This window comes from Rhea pennata, chromosome 2 (genome assembly GCF_028389875.1).
Source record: "Rhea pennata isolate bPtePen1 chromosome 2, bPtePen1.pri, whole genome shotgun sequence".
Classification (NCBI taxonomy): Eukaryota; Metazoa; Chordata; class Aves; order Rheiformes; family Rheidae; genus Rhea; species Rhea pennata.
Genome location: NC_084664.1, coordinates 20,013,664 through 20,031,628, shown reverse-complemented (window position 1 = coordinate 20,031,628; position 17,965 = coordinate 20,013,664). Strand labels below are relative to the sequence as shown.

Genomic DNA, 17,965 nt, shown 5'->3' with positions numbered 1-17,965 from the left:
CTCAGTGACAGTGCTGCCAGTGTCATGAGGAGCACATCACATGTCAAAGCGGTGAAGTTTTCAGGCTGGGAGCCGCATGGAGTCCATCAGGCCTCCTGATATCAACGCAGTTGGTTTTCTACTTGGTGTCGGAGCCACCCAGAGGCAATTCATATTCTGAACATTAACATGGCTTTGCATGCCTGTCACACATAGACCGTGCAGGGGTTTAATGCTATTGAAGACTACGGCTTAAATCTCTATGCAAACAGTGATTACCTTGTAAGAAGGTTCCAGGATAACATACAACAAAAGACTTTAAAGTTATAGTTTTAGTAAAGCAAACTCATTTACATTTTTATTATGCGTGTCCTTTGTTTAAATCTTGCCACGTCCATTATGGAAAAGACTTCTTATGCAACCAAAGCTTATTGGGACAGCTACTCTTTTTCTCTTGTTGGTTTCAAAGCTATTGAAAACATTTGAATATATTGTCTTATGGCTGTCTAGATTTTACTGCCACATATTTCTTTTAAAATTCTAGAAAAGCTTTCAGAGCTGGCACAGATCTTTATAGTAATACTAGAATAATAACTAACTCCCCAGATCATTTAAAATATTAACACAAAAGAGAAGAGTCAGACAGCAATTACTTTGTTTACAAAAGAAAATTTAGGGTATTACTTGCGTTGCTTGGTAAAAATATTAACTCCTTTCTAAAATTACCAGAAAATAAAAATGTTAAAGAACTTTGAAAATAAAATTCTGGGGTTTTCAAATGACATATGAACTTGAACTGTAACATATTTATGAGTAAAATTTAGTCTCTAACTATTTTTCCTTATAAAAGACATTTTTGATCTCTGAGTTACCGGAACAAATTATCAATGTATTTCATAGAATTCTGGCCACAAAGTTTTCACTGATTTCATTAAAAATCATATAAATAAGAAGTGAAGTGCTTTGAAAAGTAATATATCATATTAACTTGTGGCTCCTCTTCCTTTATGGAAGGAACAGTAGTCATTTACAATAAAACCAAGTAATAGTATCAAAAAGCTACTTTTAATAGTACCTTTTTTTTAAAAAAAAAAATCTGGTTAAATACTTCAAAAACTATTTTAAATATTCTTTATGCAACAGGAGATTTTAAATTAACATTTTCAGATAATTATTAATTGCATGTTTTTATTAAAAACTTTTAGCAAAGCCTGTAGACAGGCTAGTACACTTTAGGTAGATTAACAGCGTTAATAATAGAGTGCATGCAATATTTGAGTAATTATGTTGCTGTTTTGGCAGAAGCCTAATCTAAACCATTACAAAACAAATTTAGAATTTCAAAAGATCTGTTAAGTAACTGCTACAGCTCTTAATAGGCTTAAGTATTTGTTCTTTTGCCCTGGCAGTATTTGAGCATCAATACCTGATGATCAAAGAAACTACCATTATTATAAAATAAACTAAAACAACCTCAATTAATCATATGAATCAATTTTAAATTGTATCTCAAATATAAATGTAGTTTTCTCTTTTACTGTTTCAAGAAAACAATACGAAAAACACACCAGCCGTTTTTTTTTCATAAATTTATAGGTCGCACTTTAGACAACCTTTAGCTCTAGCTCCACCATCTGTTAAAAACGAGAACTGCAAATAATTAATATTCAGTCTCCTGCTGCAATGAGGACACTCATTAGCAAAATGAACAAAGGGACAATTTTCTGTAGCTACAGTCATCTGTTACACTTTGAGTGGCAGGTTTTGTAGTAATGTTCTCTCTACCATCTGCCCACAGCGGTAGTGTTTGGCTTGCTTAAACCAGAAAACTTTAAATTGTAAGAAAACAGCTAGGGGTTGGAAGATGATTATAACCTGGCTCATGCAGGAGGTTTCCAAATTTCTCACTTTATCTGCTAATCCTAAAAGTTTTATTACTTAAATAAAATATGCATATTTTAGTCTTAATAAATTCTACTATACATTTGCTAAAGTTATGTATTGTAGACTCTTCAGATTATGTTTCTAATAGAATATTAGATAAATATGGATACATAATTTTGAAATATAACAGACTTTTAAACCAGTAACCAGAGTATTCTAGTCACCTAATCTTCTGAGTAAAAGTATACAGCCATTATTATGAAACTGAGAAATATGCATTTTCCTTTGGACTCTGACTATTTAATACACACTCAAAATAATTAATCAACTGTTTTAATAACAGCTGGGATTTCTGTAGTCTTACTTCACAGAAGTATGATGCATTTTACTGATGCTATGTGATGATATCAAAAATGAAAATGTTCCAGCATATATCAGGTAAAAAGAAAAAATTAGGTTATTGTTTATTTATTGGGAATTTGCTCTGAAAACAAAATCCGCAATTGAAAACTTGTCATCCCAATTATTATGCACCTTTCCCGTTCTAAGTTATACTTCAGGTATTTATGCCTGCATTATTTATACCACAAGAGGGTGCAACTGTACAAGCTGTCATGAAAAATACCATTTACAAATACAGTAATTCGGGTTGTAAGGGAAAATTTTTTTTTTTTTTTCATTTCTATAAATTTGAACTTTATTGTTGAAAGCATCATGATTCCATAATGATGTTCCACTGATGTGTTTATAATTTGAATTCTTTCGCAGTGTATATGTATAAATTTCAAAGATTTGCAGTTTAAGACAGAATATGAATATATCTAGTAAGGCCACTGATAGAATACAAGCCATTACTTTTCAACCAGTCACCCTATTATTGCACCTATAGCTTGAATTCAGCTAACGCATATATTTTGAAAGGGCTTCCAGTCTTAAAGATTTCTAAAGATCAAGACACCATAATTCCTTTGATATCAATAATTATTCTCATATTTGTTTTTATCCTGTAGCCAGTGCAAGATTACATCATGATGAATTTCATCCTGTTAACTGCAGATGCCTTTTAAATGTAACACCAACAAGAAAGGGACTATTCAGTTACCACTGGCCTGAAAGACCTCTCTCTACCTTTGTAAGGCATGTCAGGGACGGATCAAGATTTAAGATAGCATAACTCTGGAGGGAGAATAGGCATTTCATTGCAAACTCTTTGACAGAGAAAACCAGAGTATGTTATTATTTGTACAAACAGTAAATGCTGGTAAAGTATTTTGATTCTGTAATTGAGTAATCTCAATTTATTTGATAAACAGATCTGAGCTGAGTTGCTTGTCTTAAGGCATTTTCTCTAGCTCTTAAATAATGTTTTCATTTTTCCTTTTCACTGTCCTAGCTGCATAGACTGGACCTAGTACCCACAATATTCCTCCTTATACTCATCTAATCACTAAAGTATTGTATCAACCCTTTTAAAAACAGTTGTAAATTGTGAGTCCATGTTCAGTTGAAAGTGTACTCCAAATCCTTTTTTCTTTTTTGGAGACACTGAATTCCTGAACATGGCTACCTATTCTGTAGGTATGGGCTGCGTTCTGGGCTTCCGGGTGGAAGCCAAATTATTCCAAACTAATAATCTGTCTCAATGGACTCAGCACATCACAGATTGCTAACACTGCCGTGTCCTGTTATTATTTAGCTTTCTACCAGTCTGTGTTGCCCATAATTCTAATCAGTACTGTTTTCACTTAATTCCAGATCACCGATAGACTGTAAAACCTTTATTGATTGTTACAGAAGGTTATTAAAAAGCATTCCTATGCGGAGTTCTTCATTTCCACCTATTTTTTCAGATCTTTTTCTGTTGAACAGAGGTTTTGCCCAAAGAAAACGTTTTGATCTGTTCAGCACCTCATGTGAGAGCAGAGCCAGGATAGCATCCCACATAGCTCTCAGTGGCGTTACAAAAACGAATGGCAACAGTAGATACTTACCCTACAAGCTCCCCCATCCAACTGCTTAATGACTAAAGTTCTTACAAGAGAAAACCGTGCTGCAGTGTCTCCTAGTTTTGCCCTACAGGTAGAGGATCTCATGCACGTCTCTCTCTATCGGAGATCTGAAACTACATTTTTTTAGAAGTTTTCCAGCTTTCCCTAGGACACGCTGAGACTGGTTTTCCTCACCTGGAAGTGTGTATTCTCTCTAAACACCTAATACCCATTTTGGAGGTTAATAAATCAGAAAGCAATCATTACCCTTTTGATATAAGTACATTATTCTGTCTTTTCCTATATACATGACACTTTCTTTTTTTAAATTGCCCATGTGATTTTTACATTATTAACAGCTCTACAATGTTCACCTAATAGTGAGCTCATACAGCTGCAGCCATTTCCTTTGCTCCCAACATTCTAAAACTGTTTTATTGTCCTTGGTATTGCTATTTATAGTTATTTCCTTGATATGTTATCCATTTTATACCCTTCAAAAACTTCTGGGTTATATTATTATTGCTATCATTTACTTTTTTTTTTTTTTTTTTTTTTTTTTTTACATTTTTCCTGCATTTGTTATATGCTGCTTTAATTTCTATTATTTGCTACTTTCATTTTGCCATGGAACCCAAACGGGATTTTAGTCAAAGCCATCCTCTTTCTTGATGATGGAACCATGGCTTTTTGGTCACATAATAAAACTATTCTTAGAGAATTCAGTTTTTTCATTCATATTTTTGCATTCAAATTTTCAGCCTCAGGCAGTTTCCCTCACCAATGTGAATTAAGCTTTTGAAATATGGCATGTATGTGCATAGAAAATCACTATCATATACAAACAGAAAAGGAAAAGGATTTGTTTATGTTGTAAAAGTGATAAGAATTACATGTTTATATGTGACTGAACTCTGTTTCCCATTTGAAAGTTAGAGATTGAATACACAAAATTGAATAGGTACGCCATTATAACTAGCTATTTATGTCTCTATTTGAGTGGGGAACAAGACTTAAAATTGCAAAGAGCCTTTGGTGTATATGAAAGGTTGTACCTAAGTAATTACCATATTTCATGAACTCTTATTGCAGGGGTTTAAAAAATCAAACATGAAAAATTGTAGTCTTCATCTGGATACCTGAATGGCTGATTTAAATGATGCTAACACAGTTATGAAGAAAAAATGAAGACATTTAATTTAGAAGAAGTTATTTTGAGACAGTAGGAACAGAGAGACAGATGGGAAGAAGTAATGTTAAGTACTTTTGTAAGTACTAATAAAACAAAGATGGACTTTTCTGTAACTGAGAAGTTCAAGTATGGAATACAATACTGAGAGCAGTGTTTTATCAAAGAGGATTAAAAAAAAGAAATTAGATACACAAAAATAGTACAATAACCAGCTCCTTGCCAGACTTATCACTTGATGTAAATTAGTATGTCATCTATAGATAATATAATTTATTTTAGACAAATTACTTACCTATTAATCACAAGGAAAACTCCAAATAGCTTTCTAGTATCTTTTCAGTCAAATGTTTCCTATAAGTATATAATAAGACTAGAAATACACTTTGTTGAATATGTTCAAAGATCACATTTACATAGTGAATTTATGACCCTTTTTAAAAACCTACCAGTTTTTCCTCTTCTTTTTCTTGATATTCATGCAATTTTTGTTCCAGATCTTCAATTCTGGACTGCTCCTCACGCAGCTTGTTACATAAAAGCCTCAAAAATTCTGCTGATGGAGATTCTTTGTCTTCTTCATTTATGCTGTAATACTTCTATCACAGGAAAAAATTCTCCAATGAGACGTCAGCATAAACCAGGCAACCCTTTTTTTTCTAAAGCTACAGAATACTTTTGTAATTCCAAGACATTATTGATACATATTTTGCATTCCAGAGTTCTGTTCTAGCAGCAAACATAAAATTTGAACATATCTGAATACATTTCAAGCATCTGAGCCAGAAGTGTATCATATCTAATATATAATCTGTAACACTGGAGAATTCAAACATATAGCAAAGAAAAAGAGAAAATTTGGATGCCTTGTATATTTTACATATTGTAAAGTATTTTAAGAATTTATTTAAACACACTTAAGAATAAATAAAATGAGGGGAATATACATCATAAGCACAGAATATCAAGATAAAATATTAAAATGTTAACTTTTGCATTACTGACATTTATTTTTGCATCTTATTGATCACACTAGTAAAGTTTTAAAATCGTATTAAAGGATTAGAAAAATAATGTCTACAAAGGATTATTTATTTCCTGTGTCATCAAAAGACAAAGACGAGTACCTTTAAAGAAAAAGAATAAATGCCACCTCCCATCAAATATACAAAGATGTCTCTCCAAGATGGTGCATTGCCAACAGCCAGCCACTAGGAAACACTAAGCTTAAAAGTATGTGCAAACTCTTCCTTCAGGAGTACTTAGGCGTGTAATTCAAACTATTTAAATTAGGTCATATATAATACTGCTCAACTTTCTAAAAATATTAATGCTAGCATTAATAACATTTCTCTTGTGAAATACACTAATGTTTGGAGTACCCTTTTAAGAACTGAGAGAACTGTGGCTCAAGTCTTTCAGCCATAATGATTCAAACTCAGTTCTTGTTTCTTAGAGTACTCTACCTACAAAGCTCCACACATGGCTGGCACAGGGCCAGGTTCTACCTTTCTTGCTGAAGATGGTCATCGTGTACAAGAATCCAAACTTAATGCAAGATTTTCCAATGGGAAAGCAGAGGGAACCCTGGTGGGAACACTGCCGTTACACCCTCCATGGAATCTCTGCGAGTTTTTTACTACATAGTGATTATACGAACTGGAATGGGGAAACAGAACTTTTGACGCACGCAGTTAAGCTCGCACTATTGCAGATGTTCTATGTAGCAGTTATTTGGTCATATGTAGACATCTACATTTTAGCTAGTTACACTATGCTTTTTTAATAGTCTGCAGAGATCTAGTTCATAAAGTCAGAGGAGTATTTACAAGTCAATTTACCCTTAAGTAGGCATCTAAAATTGATCAGAAAAACTGTGCCCTAAAAAATACTTTATTCCCATTGACTGTCAAGGAAGAGAGGCCAGCTCAGCTACATCATAAACATATCCACATTACCAACCAAATGTTACAGGAGACAAATATCAGTCTCTTCTTTTTTCTGAGAAGCAGTTATTTCCCAAAAAGAGTCACTATAGAGAGGGGACATAGTTTTTGTTAAATAGTTCACACAATATAGTGCTCTTTTAAACAAACTCTGATTAAAATTACTATCTTGAAATCATTGCTAGCAAGACTTCACAGTTCTCATGGAAATTACTATTTTATACTTGGGTTTGCAGCAGAATTTCTTTCATCAAGTGATAGTGCTACATGTCATTTAGGAATAAAAAAGAACAAAGGCAAAAAGATAAACATCTACTCTGCGCAAAGTATTAACAAATCTTGTCATTTCTTTTTGCACAGAACCTATCCTTTTGCTCACTGCTAAAAGCTAGCTTTTGCCTCTTGGGTCCCCAACTCTACCCTTCATCCACTTTCAACTATGCAACATTGCTGAAATGCATATCATCTTCTGTCACTTGCTCAGTGTTTGCAGTATTTTCACTTCCTTCTGCATCTTGATCAAATTCCTCTCTTGTGGTTCCTCGTCTTTTTTTCTGTGAACCTTTCTTTTTTGCTTCATATTACTCTATTCTGTTCTCTGAAACATCCATATGATAAATGATGACTTGAGTCATAAAACTATACCTGTTTTACTGTTCCTTCACATGTCTAGAAGAATTTCTAATAACACATACTTTTTTCTTTTCCTTCTAGGCTGTTTTTCATTTAATTTATATGATTTTCTGTATGTTGTATTGTACAGTAAATGTTGCTAATATATGGTGAACACTTCCCACTATACACATAGACTTGACTATGCTACATATAAATAGAACAATTATAGGTAAATATTGCCACCTTTAATTATCCATATTAGTGGTATAAATATTGCCATATAGGAGGTTTTTTTAAAATACTTTGTTTTGTACAAACTTGCATCTTCTATTTGTACGCAAAGGAAAAAAGGTAAAATGTAAGCTCCATGCTTTTTAATTTGGATTATTTTACCATTAAAATTACATCCTGTAATCTGTTGATATGAAACTTTGTGGCATGGTCTCTAGAGGGCAGCATAAAGTCAGTTACAGTGGGCATGACTGGTCATCATTCTCTGTTCAGTAGTCCGAGAATTCATTTATAAAACGTATCAAGATATTTACATTTTCTTTTAATCAGATTGAATGGTATTTTTGCGGTTACCATGTTTCTGCTTCCTAGGAGACTCAGCACAGACTCTGGCTAGTTTTCATAGCAACACAATGAATACAAAAATGGAGGATTACTCATTTTTTATTCATATATGAAGACAACTTCAACCACCTTTTACAGTTGACTATCTTTACTGTGAATCAAAGCAAGTTTGCCCTTCTAGTAGCCAGTAGTCCCAGAAAATCTCTTCATTTGCTCTGACTTCTTTCTACAACCCTCAGTAACATGCAAAAGTAAGTGTTAACTGTGTATCTGGGTCTAATCCTATACTGCTTAACAATTTTGCGGTCAATTCTTTTTCAGTAGTCAAGAAACGCAAAATTGTGCTGTTTTTGCCTTCTTCTAGTGATACCTGCTAAGATACTCATTCAAGCTATAATAACCATGACTCACCTAAGACTGTGCTCAAGTATGCCAAACTGTGTACTTCACTAGTAGAGGGAAAAAAAACAGTACTTGTAAAAAATTTGTAATTTATGTTGTTTTCAATTAAAAATGATTTGAATGCTTAGTCTTCATGAAAAAATTAAACACACCTTTCTCTAGATTTTGAAGTGCAAAGCTGATCTCTGTAATTGGTTCATAACATATTATTAGGCAGATCGGCAGTCTACTACCAAATTATTGGTTAAAACCCACCTCAATATTTGATCTGAGAACAGCCAGTGCATCACATAATTGTTGTTGGTAGCTCTGTCGAATTTGGGCTTCTTTCTGTAATTCAATTTGTAATAAATTACTGAGAATTTTGATGTGCAATAAAAGGACATAAGCAATTACAAAAAAAATGTTTCTTTTCTTCCATTAAAGATTAAATGCTATCCAAACTCTTAAGTTTTTAAAAAAATGACTAAGCTAATGTTCCTTTTCCTATCACTTTTTGTGCTGACAACATTCTTCAATCTCTTTTCAAATTTTAGCCCAACAATCAAACTGTATCTATTCTCTACAAAAAGTGGATTCCAAATTGCTTTAAACACAAACACTTATTTAACAAGGGCTGTCTCAGATGTTTCAAATAGGAATATGTACTGATTTTTAAAACTTCTGTTTTCTTATACGATCACCTCAGAAGCTTAAAACTGAACTTGATTTGTTACTCATACATTCCTCTCTCCTCATGATTGCTCACTGTACATTTGCAACATCATTCTCTAGGAGCATTCATGCCAGTGCACGTGTTTTGCTTTATTATCTAAAGAGCACTGCATATGTATTTTCAAAGAAATGGCTAGTAGAAGAGCTGTAAATAATTTAAATACATACAAGAAATTGTGCTAAATTTCTTGCCTATTAAAATATTACAAAATATTTATTAGAAATAAACACACTACAGTTTAAGACTTTTGCCTAGACAGGTTGTTAATTTGCAGTGTTCAACACAATCCATGTTTTATTAACTGCAACAGACACTTTGGGCAGTCACTTTTATATCTGCATTAGCACTTTTCTTTATTTCCTTATTGCCAATACTTCTGTGGATTACTTTTCATCATGTACAATATATCATTCTGCACAAGGAGGGTATATGAATGAGAACTAGTACCTAGTGAAAACATGTAAGTGAGCAAGAGTTTTTCTTTTTACCCGTTTATGAAAAAACTCAATGTCTTTCAGTCTGTCATTTACGTATTTACAGAGACTTGAAGTTTGCTCTTCAATTTTTTCTTCATACTGTGCTTGAACGACTGTTTTGTAGGTAAGCAAATCTTGCTGGAGAGAGCGGATGAGCTAAAAAAACCCCAAATCCTGTTATTATTTACATACTGGAAAACATTTTTTCTACACAAAATAAGTTATACAAAAGTAAAATGTGACTACATCTATTACTCTGTTCAAGACATTTATGACTAGAAACATTTGTCTAAACACAAGCATCTAATGTATTTCTATGCCCTATGACTGTCATCAGTCTCTACAGCAGTCAAAGCTCCTAGCTCCATGCTTTGGACATCTCAGGGTGGCAATACAGGATCCAATTTGCAGAATATGACACCTAAATTTGGGGATCAACATCTGAACTAGGTGAGTAATTTTCTGTTACAGTCAGTGAAGTCAGTGGGACTTGATTCAGTTGCAGTTGCTCATGCATATGTGTTGTAGTGTCATAAGATATGAGGTATGAAAGACATCTTATGCAGAGCTGGCAGATATGACACAGGACCTAAAGAAAACTTGAGAGGAGACAGTGGCCAGGCAGGATATCTTGAGACATCCAAACTGCACTAGGTGCTTATCTGTAGAACAAGTGAATCTAGAGAATTTTTGTCACATTTGTATTTGATCAGTTGAATCAATTCTCCATATTCCAATGACAACAAAGACAAATTTACACTGAATATAAGGGCAGTTTGGATGCCCTGCTCAGACAAAGACACCTGCATGAGACACTGAAGTGTAAGTATCTTAAACTGTGAGCTGACTCTCAGCCCAAACAACAAATTTGACTGTTAATCAAAGTATTGGGTAGTCTTCTATAATGAAAGCGAAAAATATTGTATCAGAATGTTCTCTAATAAAATTAGAAAGTAATGACATGAAGAAAACTGTAATTGCTTTTGTAAAACAAAATATAAATTATAAAAATGTGCCAAAACAGATATATAAAGTAGTCTCAGAGGTATCAATGACATCTTTATAATGTTTGTTGTAAGCATCACTCCATTGTATCTCTCCTGCGGATGATAAAAATTAAAACTGAAATTAAGAAAACTATAATTCATGAAAAGGAAGACATGAATACATAATATTAAACATATGTTTCAATAGTCCCAGTGAGAGAGAAAGAAACAATGAGAACCAACTCTAGATTTGAAGATACTGTGTATCCAGGTGTATGACGTGTTTCTTGTCAAATTAAAAATCAATGCTCTCCAAAACCTTCAACACTGGATATTTTAAAGATATTGGGTTCAGTATTTGACAGTCAGAAAATATTTATACTGTAAAAATATTTAGCTTTCTCAACACCTTGCTCCCATCCATCTTTTTGGAACACTCAAGAATCTGCCAGAGGGTACCTAGTTACATTCCACGAGACATGCATATGTACATATCAATACAGATATCAAAATGGAAGCCCAGAAAGTGATCAAAACTTGTTTATAAACCATAATTCAATACTCTGTAAAGCATCTTATGCTAAGACATCTGCATTTTAGTAAGAAGTAACACAGGAAGCAAAAAAGACAAGGCATCCTACATTCACTGACTGCAAAGAGTAACCTGCTTTGTTTGAAATCTTTCAGGGAAATAAGACAAAATAAGATTTTGTTTTTAGAAGTAGTGCCAAAGGTATTTGAATTTAGTTCTTATCTATGCATATACCATCTGAGATTTAAAAAGAAAAGGTTATACTAGAAAATTATTTTTTTTTGTTCACATAGTTTTAAGTCCTGAAGCACCTTCCTTAGTAATTTTCTACACAGTGAAGAACTGGAATTACATAGAAACACCCAATTTTGGGGGACTGGCTCTCCCTTTGCAGGTCTCTAGAGGCACCGACCTCTCTCAACAGTGATTAAGGCATTTATGTTATGTAGACTTGATTGTTCCTCACTTCAAACTGGTGCCCCTCCCACCCCAGTCTAAGCATTACATTTCAGTGAGTCCATGTTTAAATTACACATATAATTGTGCAAAAGTAGATTACACCGTTTGGTCTTCTTTCTAATTTGCTTTTGAATATGGTATTTTCAAAATAGAAGCACCATTCTATCAGCTAGATTCACAATTGATATTGGTTAAGGTACCAGTGGAACTGATAGGCCCACATTTGTTTTCAGACTCTCAGCCAGTATTAGACAGGTTTAAGCCTTTAGAATTTTCACTTACATTTAATGTACAGAAAACATTGACAATGTTAATCCTTATGTAGTGTTCTCTGACTCAGGCAGCCAAGTTCTCTAACTCATCTGTCAGTAGTTTATTATTCTACTTTGAAAACAGAAATTTATGCAATTTAGCTGGAACAGCTAAATGAAGACAGAATAGCTAAAACAGATTCCATAAGAATTATACAAAAGAGAGATGACATTGACAAAACTACATGTTGTACAAAACTACATGTTACAGTATGATGAAAATCCTTTTCTAATACTTTCCTAATTTACCTCCATTAAAGCTTGTGTAGCAATAGTTAGCTCCTTTAGTTCTGGTATTTCTTTGATATCTGTTTGAGTAGCATGATCTGTGCTGTAATATCCTATTTTTAAGTCATCTGAAATGCAAGGCCTGCAAAAACAGATAGATTTGAAAAATGCTTAAAATTTTAGTAACTGCATTAATCATTTCAGTTAATCTTTTATTAATAATGAAAATTCAGAAGTAAAGTTATCATTTCACTTTTTTAGATTCCTCTTTATCTTAAAAAAAAAAAAAAAGTGAAATGAACATATTCAGACTTCATTTTCTTTGGGTTATGTTTGTTTCCTGAAGGCAGCTGTTTTCAGCCAAATATTGAATAAAAAATAAAACATCAAACAACACTGACAGTATGCTAAAGAACTTGAAAGAAAAACCCTAAGAAAAATACTGTGTTTTATCAGTAAATAGATTCTTTTCAATGCTGTGTAGAGAAATATATCAGTCCAGAAATCCTGGATTGGATTAGGAGCTGGATTTTCTAATCTGCTGATATATTGGATATTTTTATATTATTATCATACTGTAAAATACACTTAGGATTTTGTCACATTTTAATAAATTCAGATAAATATTTTTCTGCATTTTAGAACATTAGAATGTTAAAAAAAGGAATTTTGACAGTGTCAAAATTCCTTTTTGTTAGAAATGAACATTCTTACCTTGGTCTACTTGACCATGGTCTACATGGTTGCAGGACAAATTGTTTATAATAGCATTTGATCACAGGTGTTCTGAAAAGCTCTTTATTTTGTGAACAATCAGATACATTCCAAGTACTACTACTTATCATGTATAAATACATTGTATATGCTATACAAATATGTATAAACATGTATAAATACAAATCATTAGTTTGTATTACCGTTTGTGTCACAGTTTGCATTAGAGGAGAGGAAACGTGAAATCTATTACTGAAGCAGTTGTAATCTCAGCTGTAAGAAGGTTACACTGTAAACTGTACGATACAGCCAAAACACATGGATTACCTAGGGGCAGGTTAAATTTAATTCAGCGCACAGGTAACTACATTCAGTCAAAGCAACAAGTAGATTCTTCCAAAATAGGAAGGAGATATGTATAATAAATTACAGTTTGATCCTTGTTAGTCCATGGAAGAGCAGCAAAGGTACAGAAAACATTATCAAATAGGTCAAATGGGTATTTAGTTGAAGCTTCAGAGTATAATCGCTCAAGGAAAGCTACAGAAAGCAAAATTCTGAACACAGCCAATTTCAGGGTTCGGGCACCGCGAGACAAAGCTGTCCTAACAACGACTCGTATCCCTAGCGGCCAACCCCCCAAACGCCCTCCGACCGCGCCACTGGAAAAGCAGAGGGCATCTTCACGGACGAGGGCCCTTGCCGCGGAGGAACCGGGGTCGGGCAGCGGCCCGCCGTCGCCGACGGCGGCTGCGGCGCAGCCGGGCCCAGGCCCCACCGAGAGGCCCCGCCGCCCGCCGCGGCTCGCCCTCGCGCCCGCAGCCTCACCGGCGCTGGGGCTCCAACTCCTCCAGGCAGCAGGACAGCGCCAGCAGCTCCAACGTCTCCGGAGCCAAGCGGGGCGCCCACGGCCCCAGGCCCGGGCCGCGGCTGCCGGCGCCGTCCCGGAGGCCGCTCATGGCGGCGCGCCCGGAACCATAGTAACCGCGGCCCGCCCCAGGGTCGCGCGCACGCTGGTGGGAGGAGCGAGGATGACGCCACTTCCGGCAGCGGGAGAGAGGAAGTGGGGTAGGTGTTGTTGACCGTTGCGCGGCCTTTACCGCGTAGCCTGTAGTGTCGTCTTCGGCGGCGCGCGGGGGGTTTGCCCGCTGCGCCATCTCACAGGGACACCCGCAGCCCCCACCTAGGCAGCCCCGGCAGCTGGCGGCACGCCCACCCCTGCGGGCGCTCGCCGCAGCGCCTGCCCCGGCAGCCGACACCAGCTCCCGCGGCAAAGCTTCCTTCCCCAGTGTTCAGCACGCTCCCACAAAACAGGAAAAAAAAAATCCTATTTAAACGTAGAAATCCTCAGCTCATAAAGCCAATTAATTCAACTCACATCCTATCGTCTGAACACTTTTTTGCTATAATTCTCATTTTCTACCACTCAGCTATTAAGGGCCAGTGCTATTTGAAAATACAAAGGGTTGCCCCCCCCCCATAACATACACCAGAGGATAAATACCTGAGGGGATTTCACGTACTATGAAGAGTTACAGTCTGGTCAAGAAGCAGCTTCCCCAACCCATGCATAATGGAGGGAATACTAGATAAAATATAGCACCCAAATACAAATTTGGTCAAGTACTTGGATCACCCTGAACTTTTATCTGCTTTACCCTCCTCTACTCTATTTGAAAATCAATACAAGGAGTTCAGATAGCACTTCTAAGCCAAAAAGGATGAGAAAAAAAAGAAAATTGGAGAAGCAAATGTTTTAGTTGCAACTTAGGTGCTGGCGGAAGAAGAAAAACCCCTCACCTGGCTTTTGACTGTAGGCAGGCAGAAGGTGTTGTCAAACATCAGTATAAGCCATTCTGACTAGTATATTTGCTTTCCTTGTAATAACTAATCTATGTTTTCACATTCTAGTTTTTAAACTATGGAGAGACAATAGCAGGCAGTGTGAGACAAACAATAGAAAAGGAATGCAAATGCATTTTTTAATATTTACTCATAATTCTCCCTTGATAGAAGTACATCAGTACTAATCTATATTTGAATACAGTAGTTGATTTGTAGTGCTCTTTGCTCTCAATAATTACTAACATTTACACTAAAAATCATCTCAACTTTGCTTGAATTCTAACTATCCATGGAAAATAAGCATTTAAGAACAAACATCAATACCACAAAAATCTATAAATTCAGGAGCAAAATAGTTCATTTAATGGCAACAAGAAAGACTTTTATACAGGAAGGATGCTACTACTGAAACTGTATTTTGCTAAGATTACCAGCTATGTCTGTTCAATGTGATATATAATCATTATGGACCTGAAGTGGTTACAGATTTAGTTAACTTTATGCTAAAAAATAAATCACTATTGATAATGTTTTGAGTCATTAGCATAGCTAAGACTGTTAGAAACTCTGTGAATCCAAAAAGCTGTCAGGATTCATATGGCTCATAGAAAAAAATGCCTCTAGTTTTCAAGAATGAAAATAATTTATTAATTGCACTTTTTTGCAATCTCTAGACACCATTTAATTTAATTTAATCCACAGAAGATACAAGGAGATACAAACTGCAAATTAAATGTAATCTGCTAGTTTTGTTCTCGTTCTTGAGTTCAAGCTGAAGAGATAAAAGTTACCTATTTCTATTAGTAAAATATAATTGGTAAGAAATTTAAGTGAGATATGCTACGCAATATAAGTCACCAGTTAACTACATGCACAAATGTTACTCAATGCAATACAAAAAGGGGAATTACATTTTTAAGTCACATGCTCTGAATAATAGTTTTAACTGACAGTTGTAACTCAGACATTCTTCTCAGTCATTTTCTTTTAGTTTAGAAAAATGACAGAATATCAAGTGAAAAATAGAAATTGTTACTTCATTTACGAAGACCATTTGTAAAATCTGTGATACTTTGGGGATGCCTTCCAACAATAATAATAATATACAGAGTGTACATTTTGTTTTGGTGGAAAAGTGATTTGCCATTGGAAGCAGAGAAAAAATGTAAAACATAGGTGATGGCATGACATGTGGCAAAAACTGTCAAAAATTATGTGTTTTTATGATGCATGGAATCAGATTAGAGAAGGTTAAGAGAATTGTTACTCCCATATATTGTTTGAATAAAAAACACACTGGGGGATCCAGGCTGCTGACCATAATTTTTACATTTGTTTATAAACATTGAAAATTCAATGATTTCCTTGTATTTCATACTGTCTTGGGCATTATCTTATTTGTGATTACAGCCTGGTCATATTATTCTAAGTAGTATGTTTATGTTAAGGAGCTTGATGCTTCACACTTAATTACCTACTGCAGTCATAACAAGCTTGTTTATTTAGAAACAACTTTGTTGTCTTGTCTGGGCAAGGTCAGCTATCTTTTAGGACTATAATCAAAAGTTATTTGTTGTCTTCATTCATCAAGTTCCCTGAAATGGATGCTATGATATTTTAACCTAGTTAAGAACTACTGAAAACAGGACACTGGAATGGTACTGGTGACAAATCTTAAGTAACAGTATTTATGGCATAACAAAATACTGGTTTTGACTTTGTAAAATGAAGGAGTTGTAATCTTTGAAAATCTTTGGAAACTAGATTCCACTAGCCTCTAATTTTTGTGCTGTTTCTCAAAAAGTGTGTCAGGATCTCTCCTTTCTGGGAAGATAACGCTGTGGTTCCACAAGTTGTTGACTGCGCCTTTCCACCAGCACCACTGTTTCTCTCTACTGCTCCTCAGCGAACTTGACCCCTTAGGAACAGATGTTTGCAGCCGCATGTAACATCTTTTTAAAACAAGATACCCTTCTATTAGTAGGCTAAAATAAAGCATTTAGAATCCATTCTGTTAGAATGGAACAGCAGAGCTTTTGTGCTTGTTCATAGTGAAAGCACAGTCTCTCTCTCTAGTCTGGAAATGTTTAGTGTTATAATAGAACTGGCAATGCACAATTGAATTGGCAGTACATCTTCACCACTTCCAGCAACCTCTTTTTTTTTTTTTTTTTTTTTTTTTTTTTGCTTCAGAGTCTAGTTATGATAATTTTACATATTCTGCATCCTTTGACTGAAGTCATGAATGAGTTATTTAATTTCTGATTGAGTCTCCAAGGTAACCTGGTTCATAGACTAAGAGTTCTTAATGATTTATTCTTACAAACCAAAATGTCTCACTTAGTTCTGTATTCAGAAAAACAGTAACTTTCATTAGGTCACAAAACGTCACAATATAACTATGACAACAACTACGACAATAAAAATAATACATGTATTTCCTATCTTTTTCCTCATTATCTGAGGCGTTTTGTTTGCTGACCTAAGAGAAATACAATAAATCTATTTTATTCTCACTGATCTTGTTGGAAAAAAGTGAACAGACTTTCAGACACACAGTTCCTTCTGCAGATCTGATAAAGCAGCAATGACCCTCAAGCAAAATATAAGAGACAGCTGCTCTCTGTTTAAACTAATTACATTAATCCATTAGACAATTTGGAAGAAAACAGAGAAACTTATTTGCAGAGGAAGAAAATCACAAATCATAATTCTCTAGGAAACAAATACATCATTTCCACTTGTGGAACAAAGAAGTAGCAGGAGTAGGATGAAATTTTAATGTAAAGTAAGATCAAAGTCTTTACTGAAATACTGCCTGACCGTTACTGTAAGACCATAGTGGTCCTCACATTCATAGGCCATCCTTTTTTCATCATACTACTAGTAGTATTTTATTAGTAGTATCCTTTCATAAAATTATTTGCAATTATGTCATAGCTGAAAGCCAAGCATATGAGTCAATACTATATTTATTCATTGGCAGTTTGCATCCATATCTCTTTGACTAGCACTGTCATTTAACTTAAATAGCTCTTATCGCTCCCTAGTATTTATTCTGTGTTGTATTTATAGAGATCACTCACATCCCTTCTCAACCTTTATTAGATTAAAGAAGCC

The 17,965-nt window shown here is 34.8% G+C and overlaps 1 protein-coding gene across 3 annotated transcripts in view; it reads right to left on the bottom strand.

The window, feature by feature from the left end:
• The window catches only part of C2H10orf67 (chromosome 2 C10orf67 homolog), a 45,333-nt gene extending 31,368 nt beyond the window's left edge, over window positions 1–13,965 (bottom strand). For 2 of the 3 annotated variants that reach the window (XM_062567703.1, XM_062567702.1), the window contains exons 1-5: window positions 13,829–13,965; window positions 12,308–12,428; window positions 9,783–9,926; window positions 8,835–8,909; window positions 5,490–5,639 (exon numbers count right to left, since the gene is read on the bottom strand). In XM_062567703.1, coding sequence (XP_062423687.1) covers window positions 5,490–5,639; window positions 8,835–8,909; window positions 9,783–9,926; window positions 12,308–12,428; window positions 13,829–13,959 — 621 coding nt within the window. In that variant the 5' untranslated portion in view covers window positions 13,960–13,965. The remainder of the gene's footprint in view (window positions 1–5,489; window positions 5,640–8,834; window positions 8,910–9,782; window positions 9,927–12,307; window positions 12,429–13,828) is intronic. The other variant, XM_062567704.1, reaches the window with a different exon arrangement.
• Window positions 13,966–17,965: the final 4,000 nt, after the last annotated feature.